The sequence below is a fragment of the Gavia stellata genome, chromosome 11 (assembly GCF_030936135.1).
Source record: "Gavia stellata isolate bGavSte3 chromosome 11, bGavSte3.hap2, whole genome shotgun sequence".
Taxonomy (NCBI): Eukaryota; Metazoa; Chordata; class Aves; order Gaviiformes; family Gaviidae; genus Gavia; species Gavia stellata.
This window is the reverse complement of record NC_082604.1, coordinates 15,539,478-15,553,896: the sequence shown is the minus strand read 5'-3', so window position 1 is coordinate 15,553,896 and position 14,419 is coordinate 15,539,478. Positions and strand designations below refer to the sequence as shown.

Sequence of the window (14,419 nt, the reverse complement as noted above, 5' to 3'; positions counted from 1 at the left end):
TCAGTAAGAATTTGTTAGGCAGAAGAGTATATTGCACCAAAAAAAGGTATTTGGGGGAATTTGGTTATCCCCACTAAAACGCACATCATGAGTCAGTGGATTTGTAGAATTATGTTGTTGTAACTTGTGGCAGTGTTGTAAGGAACTCTTCTGCTTTCGTTCATCATATTGAGAGTTTTCTTTGTTGTGAAAATGTTTGCCCTGGTTTGTTATGGTTTTGACCGTTAGAGCATTTTGTATAGAAATACACCACAAACAGTTTTGATAACTTTTTGTGGATTTCCAGAGGCAAGCTTGTACTGAAAGCCTTGACACTTCACTGATTTCCGAAGTAATCTCTTTCATGCAAGCTGGAGGATTTTTCATAAAATAGTTGACTATAAAAATTTGAGTGGTGAATTCTGTAAGGTAACTCGAGCTCTTATAATCTTTTCAATATTTACTGTGTGACTTCTCTTTTTTTACTGTGAAGAGAGCAGAGAAAATGCACATCTATAGCAGTAATACTCTTGTGATTTACATTGGAAATCAAAGTAATTTTATTGAAAATTTGTTAGTGCATAAGAAGAATTTTTCATTTTTTGCCAATTCTTTTACTTCTGAGAAGTAGTGTTGTTTTCGTATTATGTATTGCTTTTGTATTATGCTTACAGTATTCACAGAATTTTGGAAATAGGTGTTATGATCATGACACATTAATCACGGAGTAAGAACAAGAGTGTTGACTTCTGGTGTTTAATCTTAATATCCCTAATCTTCTTGCTGGTTAAACCTGCCCCCGCCCCCCCCCCCCAACAAAACAACCTCACTAGACACCCATTGATATGCAGCACAAAATGACTGTGGTGTGGCACAATATCTTCCCTCTATAGTTGTCGTATGCACTAAGGAGGGGGGAAAAGGAAGAAGAAGAAACTAGCAAACACTTCTTCATTGAATATTTTTTCTGAACATGTTGTTAAGGTCTTTTCGCTCTGAAACATTTTCAGAAAGACAGAATTGGTGAACAAGTGCAATTATATTGCATGCTCCCTGTTTTATTCGGTTCAGGTTTATAATTTATGCAAGCAGGGAAGTGAAAAGATGCTATTGGATCTTACTACAGGCAGTGATTGAAACTTGGTTATTTTTGATCCATGCTTTCTCCACCCAGTAGCTGTTATCGTGCACCACCATCCTCATAGCTGTGATTTTGTAACATTGTACTGTACCTGCTCTACCCAGTTTCTCTTAAATATCTGTTGTCAGCTAGGAAGAAAGAGCAAGCTTTCGATCCTGTGGGTTCTGAAAAAGGAAAAACAAGAAAAACATTTGCTTGCTTTTTTTTTTAAATTGCTCAAGATAAGGCTTATCATTGTAATCACAGGTAGAGGAGGGATGTAGGGGGTGGAAAAGCTTGGAAGAAAAATAGCATCAGCTATCAAGAATTTTATTTTCCTGGTTTGTAAACAATGCTGCTGTAATTCTATCTGCATTTTTTTTTTTTTCCTGCTCATTCACCACTCAGCAGCTGGTAGGGAAGTAAGACTGCCTGGCAACCACCTGCAGTGCTGCAGAGATGAATTACATTTTCGGAAATAACACACTCCTCTATTCTCGCGCCAATCGAGGCAACACTAGCTCAAGCCACAGTTCTGTAGGCCCAAAGCACAAGCAGTGGGCAAAGAAAGGCTCGACAGATGAGTTACGGAATGAGCCTTCCCGTTGGCAGCAGATAGTTGCATTTTTCACTCGGAGACATGGTTTCATTGACTGCATTTCTGTTGCTGCCAGCTCCACCCAGGTAATATGCCACTTGTTGAAATTACTGTGTCTGCATGTTTTCTGGTTACTTGCTAGTCAGAAATAGCAATCTATTTATTTATGCATGCTTTCATATAATCTCTGATTTATGAATGGTGTTTTCTGTCTGCTTTCATCTTCATATTTTACAGAGCTCTGTATAATTTTTAGCTTTGGAGCATGAGAATGGAAGCACTTAAATGAGACCTGATTTTTTTAATGTTATTTTGCAATAAGTTTAAACATGGCGTATTTTAATGAAATACTGAAAAATGTAGTTTGCGTTCTACTGCCTAGCCCTGGAGGGGAATAATGTAGTTAAGAAATACCAATTTCATAGCTGTGGTAAGATGACAGTTCAAATAAAGACCACATATTTCCTGATTAAGGAACTGTATTTAAAAGATTAAATAATTTAAAGTCTTAATTATATGTAGCACAACAAATTCCAGTCTGTATCAGTTTTCTGGGTTTTTTGGCTGCTAATAATCCATAAATAAGATTAAGGAATGCCTTCCTTACATATAGAGTATACATTTAATAGTGCAGTCTGTAAGAAAAACATGACTTTTTTTTTCAACCTGACTGTCAATGTGCTCTAAGTGATGTTTCTAGTAATCATTGAAAGTCAGGTAAAAGGAGGCAATCCACTTTTCAAGTCTGTGGATTTTGGGGTGAGTTCTTAAGTTTGATATTGAGAGAACTTTAAACTTACTAGCATTAGCAGATGAGTATCTCTTTGGATAATGCAATAAAGATAGATATATGGAATAATGCTGAGATGTCAGCGTTGTTTAAAAATGTAAGGTTAGATTTTGTTTTGCTTATTGCAACCTGAAGTATTCAAAAAACTTGTAAAAAAAAAAAAGGAAAAATTTATTACCCTCAGACACTGTAGTATTATTAAAATACTTTTTATCTGTTGGTAATTGTTTCAAAATGATAAACTGGCACTTCCTCTGGAGGTATGTGTGGTGTTGCCTGGTTTTTGCTTGTGAATTTAGAATAAACAATGAATAGGAGATCTTAGAAGAGGATTTTCACTTTCTTGTTGCAAATATACATGAATGTCAAAGAGGGATCCTGTAGTTTCTGTAATGGGTCATTACACAACACAAAGTGATGCATTAGGTAGACATAATAGCTTTTAAGTACTGTTATTTTTTAAAAGACAAAATATACACTGTTAGCCTTTTGGCTAAATATTAGGGTTGCTCTTATTTGTTTAATGCTTGAACAAGTAATATTGGAATGCATGAAACTTGCAGTTGGACGACTAGTCAGGACTAAAAATTTGCTGATAAATAAAATACTGAATAGCCTCTGCTTTGAGTGTGGGTTGGACCAGACAAAGATCCTGAGATCCCTTCAAACTGAAGCTGTGATTCTGTGAATATCCCAGTGTTTGTTCTAATTTTCTGCTATGAAAAAGATAGCTTATCTCTGTGAAAGCCTGCCAATTTTTTTTTCATAAGTCTGACAGTTCTTCCATTAAAAAAGAACTGCTTATACATGTTTATGGCCAAAATGAGGGAAAAAACTGTAAATTATTTTGAAGTGGTTGTAAAAAAACTTAATGAGCATATTTAGACGTAATGCACTGAAAACATAAGAGATTGTTGAAGCCTCTTCCTCTGGAAAGATGCTGTACTATCCTCCTACCTTATCCGCCCATTGCAGCTGTTCTAGCCTCAGGGAGGGAAAAAGAGTGCTCATTGTGGTGCAGTTTTGTTTTCCAGTTCTCTTCAGTTTTTGTTCTGTGATGTAGTATTCTGAAAATTCTTGACGACTTCTATTTGTTCATTTAAGATACATCCCCATAACTTGAATGTAATCACATTTGCAGAGTCCAAATAAATAATTAGAAGTGATGTACTTCTCCTCTAACGTTGTCTGTTGAAATTCTACTTGTGATGATGGGCTTTATATATTCTTACTGTTGCGACACCATGATTTTTAGCATATACAAAACCAAACTGATGGGTTTTAAAGTACTGGTCTCCTGCTTCCCTTGTGAATCTGCTACAGAGCACCCATTTTTAGCTGTTCCTTCATTTCCTTGCCTTTCTTGGATGGGGTGGGATAGCATGGAATGGTGATACTTGCCTAGTTCCCTCCATTAACAGTGAAAGGGAAGCAACTCCTGGAGATTGGACTGCATGCCCCTGTCCTTCTCTGGGAGTTGCAACAGGTCACCTTCTCCCCAGCAAGGTGGTAAGAGGACTTTTGCTAAAGAAGGGACTTTGGATTTTGGGGTAGGATATATTCTGAGTCGGTGGTCTTGTACCCTAAAGAAGCAAGGAAGAAGCTGGTGATGGATATGGTAGCACTGAGTTTTGCTGTAGTTATCACTAGGCTTATGCCTAAAAGAATGCATGTGTGCCCAAATGCACTGTGCCATGGAGGACTAGTCAGGAGTGAAAGGCTACTGTAAAAAGCTACAGCACCCTGAAAACTAGCAATCCATTTTCAAACATTAAAGGTGCCTTATTTACTAGTATTGCCCCTTTTTAATGTTATTAGACGATTCAAATCGCCCATCTCTCATAGGAAAAAGGCAGCAGTGGAAATAGATGGTGTGACCAGATACAAACGAATACAGTGAAGTGGTCATTCTGACTCTCTGCTTGTGCCCTGCCCTTGCCAAAGTCTCCAGCATGCTTTGCATGGAACTTGAGGTGGTTGTAGTGATTTGTAGACTTTGCATTACTTTAGTAACAAGGAGTTTAGTGATCAGACATTGCAGTCTGTCCACAGAGCAGCAGTACCTCCCACTGGGTTAATACCTGTTCCATTTGCAGTGGTGAACTGTAGAGGTAGCAATGCCTTCCTGCCCCGCTAACCACACCAGTCATCTTTGAGTCTGGGGAAGCTGATTTAACATACTCAGGCATTTGAGGCCTTTATTGTTTCTTCCTTCTGCATTCCGTGTGATAAGAAATTAGTTACTCAATTAGAAGAATTAGAGAATTTGATTAGAAGCTGGTCTTTCAATTTTTGTCAGCAAGTTTATTATTTTCTTTAATAAAAGCCAAATCTGTGGCATAAAATGGAAGATAAGAACAAACATACCACAAATTGATGTTGTTACAAGGGTGAATAACTAAGCCATGAGCTTAGTAAATATATGGTTATGTGAATGAAAAATACTGGGTAATTTGAAGTGCTGTCCTAACAAGAGATATGCATATTGCATAAACAAAGATGACTGTATCCAGGGCAGTTCTTCCCCTGCAAGTCTTTCCAGAGCTCTGAGAAGCACCTGTTCCTGACAGGGAATACAGCTATCATGTCTCAATACTACAGCTAACTGTCAGTAGTATTTGGCCCATGTTGTGCTACAAATTCATAAACTGTGATTTGTCAGAAACTCACATAGCATTAAACTGGTTCTAACAGCAATGCATTTAGGCTATTCTTAGCATGTAACATAGTATAATAGACTTCTGGCATTTGATACTGGAAAATTGTTTAGCTCTTTGAATACGCTGTGCTAATTTATACTTCTGTTTTTTAGGACATGTTTTAGGAAAGGAGGAGGGGAAGAGGGATTGGGGCAGAAACCCCCTTCTAACTCCACTTACCCATTTCAAATGCTTAACTTTAAATTTCAGAGCTTATCAACTGCTTCTGTGAGTTGTTTGAGCCCAGTCATTTCTTATCTTTGTACCTCTTCCTTTTAAGATATTGGTAAAAGTTTTACTGTATGTCATTACTCCTAGAATATTGCTTTCAAATTCACTGAAACATTATGAACATACTTCTAGCATGCATAAAATGCTATATGTAGTCAGACAACAACATAGAAGTGTTGTAAGGTATGTTTAAAAGATAATGATTTAAAAAACCTACCTAAACCCTTTTTTATTGTACTTCTTACAGTTCAGGAATTGCAAAAATTGATTTCTTCCAGCAATATTTACCATCCTTCCTATAATTTTGGTATATTTAAGTATTTATACATTTCTGGATGTACAGATCATAACACTAAGGCACAGGCTAAAAATATGTGGGATAAGAAAAGATAAAATAGTTCTGATGTAATATGTGGAGGTTTAATTAAACAAGCAGAAGTTGAAAAGCAAAAAAAAGAAGGGGGGCACTTAATATACGACATGGAATTAAACCTGCAACTTGCAGCAGGAAGATACTGCAACTAAAAGTTCAGATGATTTGATAGCAGTTTAACTATTAAATGTCTTAGGCATATCAGGATGTGTCACAGTGGGTGATATGTTTTATGAACGATTTTAAACTTTGTGGTTGTGTGACTGTTTTAGCATCCCCTCAAGTTTACAAGTGAAACTGGGACTTCATTATGCCAACCATGGCGTAACGTGAAGTTCTTTACTCACAGGATTTATTTTATTCAATACATTTTTTTGGGGATTTAAAGAGGTGATACAGTAAAGAAGAAGGGAGTTACAGGAGTAACTGTAGGGAAGTTTATATGAGTATATAGAAGAACCGTTGTCATCGTTAGATCTATAATGCAGACTTTTTTCCCTGAGTTTAAAATCTAAGCATACATTGCCTGGAAATTGTTGCTGCTAATACTGTGATGAACACATGAGAAAGCAGCTTTAAATAGTATTTGCTTTGGATGATTTTAACTGTAAGAAAGCACCTTCTGAAATGTAAACATGAGTTTTACTGTACTAAGTTTCCTTCTTATTCTTGATTTTAAGCTATGTAATATCACACATTTGTAATAGTATGAATTTTTTTTGCAAATTTTAGTTCTGTCACTGGTTGCATTTTCCATGAGAGGGCATTATAGCAGAGATAAAAGTGGTGTGAATTTATGCTCTAAGAGGAATGTATTAATATGTGTTCTAATCAATAGAACAAGAAATAGGAAATTCTTGACAATTTAAACTCAAGCCTTAAGGGACTGTCTCTGCAACCTTTTGTAAACACTTTCATTTTGTGAACACTTTCTAACTGTGTACAGTGGCGATGGAAACTTTTCAAGACTGAAGTTTGCTTGACATTTTAAAAAAAATGCAGTTTTTAAAGCATATTAAAATCAATACATATTAAGAATATATATAATGAATCATGTAATGTCATGTATATTGTGTTAGTATCACGCTGGTTCCTGCTCTATTGTCTCTCCTCTTACAAAGTCAAGCAGTAGGCTCATGGAGTAATGGGAATGTGCTTCTTCCTTCCCAAACCCATGTGTGTGGGTTGGCATGTGCAGTGTGTTACTTCAGTTAATCACTTGCAGCACGGCAGTGATGATAAGAACTGAACCGGTGCTCAGGCTACCTGCAGGCACTGCTTGCTGCCAGAAGGTTTTAGGTTCCACTTTCTTTCACCTGTTCTCTCACAGGTGTTTTTCTGTCTCAAGAGTTGATAACAGAATTTCTTCATATTCCTGTTCCATTGTATCTCAAGAAAATTATGTTTTCCAGAACGGGTCAGAAATCTGATAAGCAAAGGAGAAGGGGACACAGAATATTTTGCTTTTGGAGTACTACTGCTACTGCAGGGGCTTTCTGTCTACATTGTGCCCAAGACTCTGAACCTTCAGGGAAGGCAGGTGCTGGATGCCCTCTTAGTCCATTGTCTTCAACTCCAACTAATAACTCAGGTGGACTAACAGGGTCTTGCCGTATGAAGCCAAGTGCATGGAAGCTTGTGAAAGAGGTAGGACTCTTGAGGTCTGTTATATAACTTTGCTAATTCATTTTATATTGGGATAGTTGCTCTCTCAGTTGAGGCCTGTATTGATTGACAAAGTGTTTTGAAAGTCAGATACAGGCCAGTCTGTCTGTCACCAGCTGTCAGCTTACTAAACAGCTCTAGCACAGCTCCTGGGGTATAGCATTTCTGTTTTGCTGCCAAAGCTGCTGTATATGTTTCAGTTAATACAATTATTAAGTAAATGACTGTCTGACAGAACCACAGAACCTAAAGTGAACACCGTCTTTTTCCTGTTCTTCTATTTTGGTCTACAACTTCAAGAGCACTCTTAACTATGATTAAGGGTGTGCAGGATGATTCTTCTGGTTTGAAGAAGCTAATGCAACAGAAATGCCTTAGATGTTTTTAGAAAAGAATGACTTTGTCCTTTAGAATGATCTGCATCCATGTTTGAGGGCTGACATGGTATCGTGTGCTGTGCAACTTAAGAGACTTTTAGTTTATACCCAGCTCAGAGTCTCGGTAAACTTTGTGTCCACAGCCTTTGTGGGATTTATAGTAACTCAAGGAGAGAAATTGTTGCCTTGTTACAACAAGATAAATTGAAATCTTTATGTGCACACTAGCTGTGCAGTCTCTTTTCAGAAGAATTTTGTTCTCTTTTCTAGAAACCAAGCGCTGTAATGAATTTCTAGCAGGTGTAAGTCTAAAATGTCACTGTAGTTGCAATACTGGTCTCAGGGACATAGGCAACAACAATAGTATCAAATACATCAGTAGACTTTGAGAAGGATGTAACTACCCTGTCAGGTGCCATGTTCATGTTAAGCCAGCTCTCTCAGTCCCTCCATTTTATTCCTTACAAAACGGATAGGAGCATTCCTGTTTCACATCAAAGACTGGTAACCTTGTGCCATCTGTCAAGGAAGCTCAGAAAACTGTAATACAGAGGCCGAATTCAGTATTGAGACCTGACTTCTTGTTAATACTCCCACCACCTAGTGAGTCTTCCCTGAATCCCGAACGTACCTTTTGAGGACCTACCTTTTCTGGTTTTGCCCAAAGTAGCATTAGCAGCAGTCATTTTATACCAGTCAAAATTAATTAGGTCCATATACTCTCTGAAAGTAGTCCGTCATGACAAGAAAAAAAATTATATATATATAGTCTACTCTTTGATATACTCAGAAAGCTGCAGTATCTTTTAAACTGTACCTTTGTTTACTTGGGATCATCACTGGTCACTTCAAGCGGTCACCTTTTGCTGCGAGCTTGAGTTTCTTCCAGGAACTGCTTGGACTCCAAGACAATAAGCCCAATAGTGCTTCCTGACTCTCCTGAGCCATGTACGTTCTCTGTACCTCATTCATGTCTTATAAATGTTACTTACTGGAAGCTGCTGCTAGAGTAGATGCTAAAGTTGTTAAAGTGATGTTCTAATGTCCACTTGACCAACATGGCTCATTCTTATGGTGGGTAGAAGCCACCTGTTCCACACTGATGTGCATTTAAGAAAAACTCTTACACATTTTCCTTTGGGGAGGTGGGGTAGGAGGAGGAGGCACTTATTTCACTGGGCTTTGATCCTCTTTCCTTGCCTTTTTTTAAGGTCCTCTCATGTATCATGGCCATATGGTGGTTTTATCCCCTAAAAAACAGTCAGGGATCCCAAAATTTGTGCAGTTCTGTCACTTGCTTTTTGAAAGGCTTAAGGCTCCCTTCCACGCACAAGGGTTTTCTGTGCACACACAAGGCTCAATAACAAAAAAGCTCTCTGAAGGAGTGCAGTCAGTGTTGAGCAATGATTCCCTTCTGTGTCTGTCTTTTATAATTTTAAAAAATCTTTGCCACCAATGAAAGTACTTCTGGACTTGTTTTCCAGTTTGATATTCCTCAGAGTGTCTCTGTGCTGTTTATTGCTATTCCATGTGACTTTGGTTGTCAGTATTGAATTTCATCTCGCTGCCTGTAACCCACTTTTCTAATATATCAGGCTTGCTCTACAGCTTGTCTCTGTTGTGCATTCGCTGTTCTTGTTTAGCTGCACACTAGGATGTAGTTGAGCTGATGTGCTCTCCAGAGAGATAACAGACATTTATGGCTTGTTTTACCTATCTTGTAAGCTGATCTTGGCATTTATGAATTTTCAGTCTTTTGCTCCATTAAACTGTTTCCAGTGCATATTCTAATCCCTTGCAACAGCCTCGTTTGTGAAATGATACATCTAAGCAATATTTTAAATAAAAACAGATCACCGTATCTATGTTTTTCATAGAAAAGAAGAAAGGGTCAGGACAAAATAGTTTAAATTTTATCTTGACACTGGTAAAATATAAATGCTTATTCATTTTTTCATGTCCTTGTAGTCAGCTTAAGAGTATTCTTTTTTTAAAATTACCATTGTTTTTTAAACTGTGTGGAAGTTAGTATTAATGTTATTGGAGACTAGTATCTATGTGCTTGTGTCAGTCTTCTGATATATGACTTCAGATATTTTATGGAATGCAGGTATAGTACAGGATTTTTCTTTGACCATGGAATTTCCAAATTCTTCTCACTGCTTTGTGTGGTATTTACTGGATACTACCGTACTGTGGGAATGTTTTGGATGAATCTTCTAGCTTCTCCTCCTTTGTTCTCTTTATCAGTGCTGCCTCACAGTGTGTATATTTGCTTATTTAAAATGGTTTCTCTGAGACAGATGCCTTTAGAAGTTAGTTGAACAACCTGTATTATGTGCCTCCCTGGTAATAGCGTTTGGTTTTTCCAACAGACTAGGGAGCAGAGTAAAGATTGCTTGTGCTTCTGGTGTATGGTTCCACTTCAAATTTAATTTAGTTATGTAAATTGTCATTGTTTTTCTTAGATAACTAACTGTATCAGACTACACAGTGTGATGTAGCAGGTGAGAAGGGAGTCAGCTTTCCCTTTGGAGGAGAGAGACGGAACTCTGGATTCTGTCTGTAGTGCATACAGTCTCCAGTCTGAAATCCTGGCCTGAAAAGTGATCCTGATAAATTGTGAGGGTTCAGAAAAGGGATTATAACTGTAGATTGTGTTCAGGAAGACCTGCTTTAAAATGAGAAACTTAAGAACCTCTGCTTAGTTCATCCAAAGGAAAGCCAGGAGATGATTTGGTCACAGACTATAAATATATAGGGATAGATTTCAGAAATTAGAAAGCTTGTTTGTTTAGTAGAAAAAGGCATCTGTATTCTAGGTCGGGGAACTGAAGCTAGACAATTTTAGATAGAAAACTTAATTTTAAAGAAGGATATTTAATATAAAAAGCATTTCAAAAGCTTGGTGGGACATGGTGTAATTGCCAAATCAGGGTAATAAATTAGTATTTCCTATGTAAAAACCGTAATGACAAATAAAGGTTGTACTTGAAAATGTCAAAATACATCACAGAATCTCTGATTCAACATCTAATATAATGACTTTAAACTGCTATTTGGAAGTTGTAAACTGCTGGAAAGCAGTTTATGTTTTTTCAAAAGTCCTTTATTACATCTCTTTACTGCTGCTTATAATTTTTATTTTAACTCTATCATTTTTGTTACTGTCTTAAAAAAAGATGAACACCATGGGGGAAAATTCTGTGTACGGCTTTTTGTACAGAATTTGAGCACATTAAGCCTCATTACAGAGCAGCACTTCAGTAGTTAGAAGCTAAATCAAGTGGTATGCAAACTGACTATGAAATACTACTGATCAAGCTGGTGATAGCACAGACCTAAGACTATATTCCCAGATAAGTGTGGAATGCCAAAGAAGATGCTGATCTCTGAGCAAAAAAAACCAGCTAGGACTGTCCCACCTTTGAGCTCGGAGTAGTTCCTGTGACTTATTTTATTGTATTAAAAATAAAGATACTCAGGTGCTAATAGAAGAGAATTAAAATTGCTGTGGTAAGAAGCACAGGTGATTAATAGAAGATGACACTTATTCAGGATTTCTTAAGGAACTTGTGTTTAATATGTCTGAATTGTCTGTTGTGTTGTGTGTGACCTTTTTGGTTAAACTAACTGGGTATTCCTAGAATAAAAATTAAAAAAAAAAAAAAAAAAAAGGCAAATATGCCCTTTTTAGAAGGACCTAAGCTATACTGTCTGAGACTACAGCTGAGCAGGTCTGATTTCCTTATTGTACAAACTTTGATAAATTCTTTGTTATTAGAAAAGAATTAACAGGTAGATGGATAAACAGATATTTTGACGAGAATTCAGTTTGTCTTTGTAAAGGGTAAATAAGGACTTGCGGATACTCCAGACTTCTTTGAAAACAGGGAACATGTAGATAAAACTCTACATGGAAACATGTGGTCATCAGAAGGTCATTATAATTACAGAAGTCTTTGAAAATAATGGTTCTTGGATGAGAGGCTGTTAAAATAAATGGTGCCATGAGATAAAGGGGAAGGATGTTTTGTAGATTTTCAGTTGATTAAAACAGGTCCCTTCAACTGGGACTGGATTCCCAGGAGGTCATATTCATGAATGATCTGCAGGGGGGAGGTAGGGGAAGCTGTGTGGCAGAGGCACGTGACTGATTTTAATTTTTTTAAATTATTTTTATTTTCAGGTTAACTAGCTGCAGAGAATAGCAGACAAAAGTGAATGACTGGGCACAAAAATAGCGGGTGACATTCATTGTACAGTAGTGAATGAGGAACAGAGTTAGAAGAATGATCCTGTGTGTGTGCATATAGTGCTACAAATGAAGTATGTCTAGTCCAGAAAGAGATTTTGGAGTTGTCACTGACAGTTCTCTGAAAAGTCACCTTAGTACTCTGCAGTAGTGAAAAAGGTAAATGAAATGTCACGTATTACTAAAGAAGAAGTAGAGAATAACACAGAACATGACACTGAACATGACACTGAGTATATTTCTTGTGTATCTGTATTTGAATTTTGTGTGGGGTTCCGTTTGCCTTGTCTTAGAAAGGATATAGCATAAGTAAAAAGGAAAAGGGTGGTAAAGCATTAAGAGGAATAATTAGTTTACTTATTTAAAATAAAAAATAAACAAAAAAAACCCCTGAGGGAGAATATGATAGAGACTTACAAAACAAAAAATGATATTAAGAAGGTTTTCAATTAGAAATTATTTAATAGTTCTCTAATTCTAAATCTGCCACAACTGTCGTGTAAAACTTCTGCTAAAATTGTGAAGGTCACAGCCACAAAATGCTGTGGAGGAGAGAAGGTTCAAAAAGAGAATGATTTCAAAGTAGGGTTAAATGGATTTGCAAAGGGCAGGTGGCAGGTAGCTATTACAGACAGTGGTTCAGGAAGACCTTGACTGTCAGGTTCTGAGGTGGTTTTCTGGGAAAATTACTGGGCATATGTCTAACTCCTACTTACGCGTCTGTCAGTTTTTGCTGTTAGTAAGATTCTTGGCCAGTTGGGCCTTTGCTCTCATCCAGTATGGCAGTTTTTACTGTTTCTGTGATGTGCATTTTTTTAATGGAGAGGGACATGAACTACCAGAATAATTTATCTGTGTCTGTAGTGCATTGTGTTATTTGGTGTTTCTGAATAAATTACATTAGGGGAAAAAAACCTGGATAAATCTCTAGAGGATGTTATGAAGCTTGACGATAACGTGAGTTAAATGCAGGGAATAGAATCTCAGTTTCTGGCCTTTGTGTGTCATTCAGCAATCATGATCATCTGACCTAGAAATCTCCAAGTGTCCTAAGAAAACGCCATCTGATGGATTCATCCCCTGGGTGATGCATCAGTCATGAGATGATCAGAGTGACAGAAATTAATCTTGAAATGTATCTGGGAAGGACTAGTGGTTAGAATAATAGTTTCAGAGAATATGATAAGGGAAACAAATAACAGGTGAATTCCCTACTGTTGTCCTTAGGCATGTCTAAATTAGAAACATTCTTGTTGTGTCATGCTATGCCTTCTTCTAAGGACAGTAGATATGTTGCTGTGCATCTTATAGAATCATATAATCTTCTTGTGTTCTAATGTAATTGGGAAATGGCAGGAGTGCTGGCAGTTTGCTTTTTGCCGTTATTTTTTATACCATACATGATTACTGTCACCTACTTTCTTCCAATGCAGGACTTGGAAAATTTATTTGACAGCTGCTAATTTCGGTTTAAGCCTCAGTAACCAGCATAGAAGACATTTTGTTTTCTGGTTCTTGAAATTTAAAGCAGTTAAGTAGTTATCTGTTTATAGCATTACCACTCAATGATTTGTTTTTACATATCCACTTTCTTACTTCATAGTTTTCAGTGTTAATTTTTCATTTGTTTCACCCCCGTTTCTTTACTTGCTCATTTTTACTTATGTTGCACTGCTCAAGTTTTATCAATTTTTGTTCTTCAACTTCAGCAACCATAATCAGATGAAGTAGAACATACTGTAAATTATCATTTTCTACTTACATTTTTGCTTGCTGCAAAAGAAAAATACTGGGATGTCTGTCAAGCTGGTGCCCTGCTTCCAGCAGCAGCCAGAGGGAAGAGTTAGGAAGAGTATAAAACCAGGACAAATAGGTATGATGCTTCCTCTGAGGGCTTTCAGAGCTTTCTGCCTGTTCCAGTTTAGGGATTCCAAGAGCTGGAGATGACTTGTGTGTTTAGTAACTATGAATCCATGAGTTTTCATGGACTTGGCCAGCCTTCTTGTAGTGGCAACGATTCAACAGTGAAAGAACAGCTTCTGCTTGTTTGTAGCCTAATGAGGGGAGGAGGGTTGGGGTTATGGCACCTGTTCTTGTTTCATTTTGTTCAAAGATTTTTTAATGCAAAACAGTGTTGGAAACAGAATTCAAGTTGTTTTTAAGGAAATACCCTTCTCTTGGATTGAAGAGTCAGATTTCTGTTTTCTGTTCTGTTGTTGGCCCTATTTGGTTTTAGTTCATTTCCCCATAAAGGCAGACGGGAATTACGCCAGGGCTGTTGGAGCAGTCTGTGCAAGGAGCAGCTTGGGCACTGGCCTGAGAAGTGGAAACT

At 37.2% G+C, this 14,419-nt stretch overlaps 1 protein-coding gene across 18 annotated transcripts in view; it reads left to right on the top strand.

Moving 5' to 3' along the window:
- Positions 1-14,419, top strand: part of DLG1 (discs large MAGUK scaffold protein 1) — a 168,931-nt gene that overhangs the window by 71,362 nt on the left and 83,150 nt on the right. For 4 of the 18 annotated variants that reach the window (XM_059822551.1, XM_059822552.1, XM_059822549.1 and 1 more), the window contains exon 1: positions 1,559-1,783. The exons of the other annotated variants lie outside the window; for them this stretch is intronic. In XM_059822551.1, the coding sequence (XP_059678534.1) occupies positions 1,559-1,783 (225 nt within the window). Of the gene's footprint in view, positions 1-1,558; positions 1,784-14,419 lie in introns of those variants that run through there. 18 annotated transcript variants of the gene reach the window in all.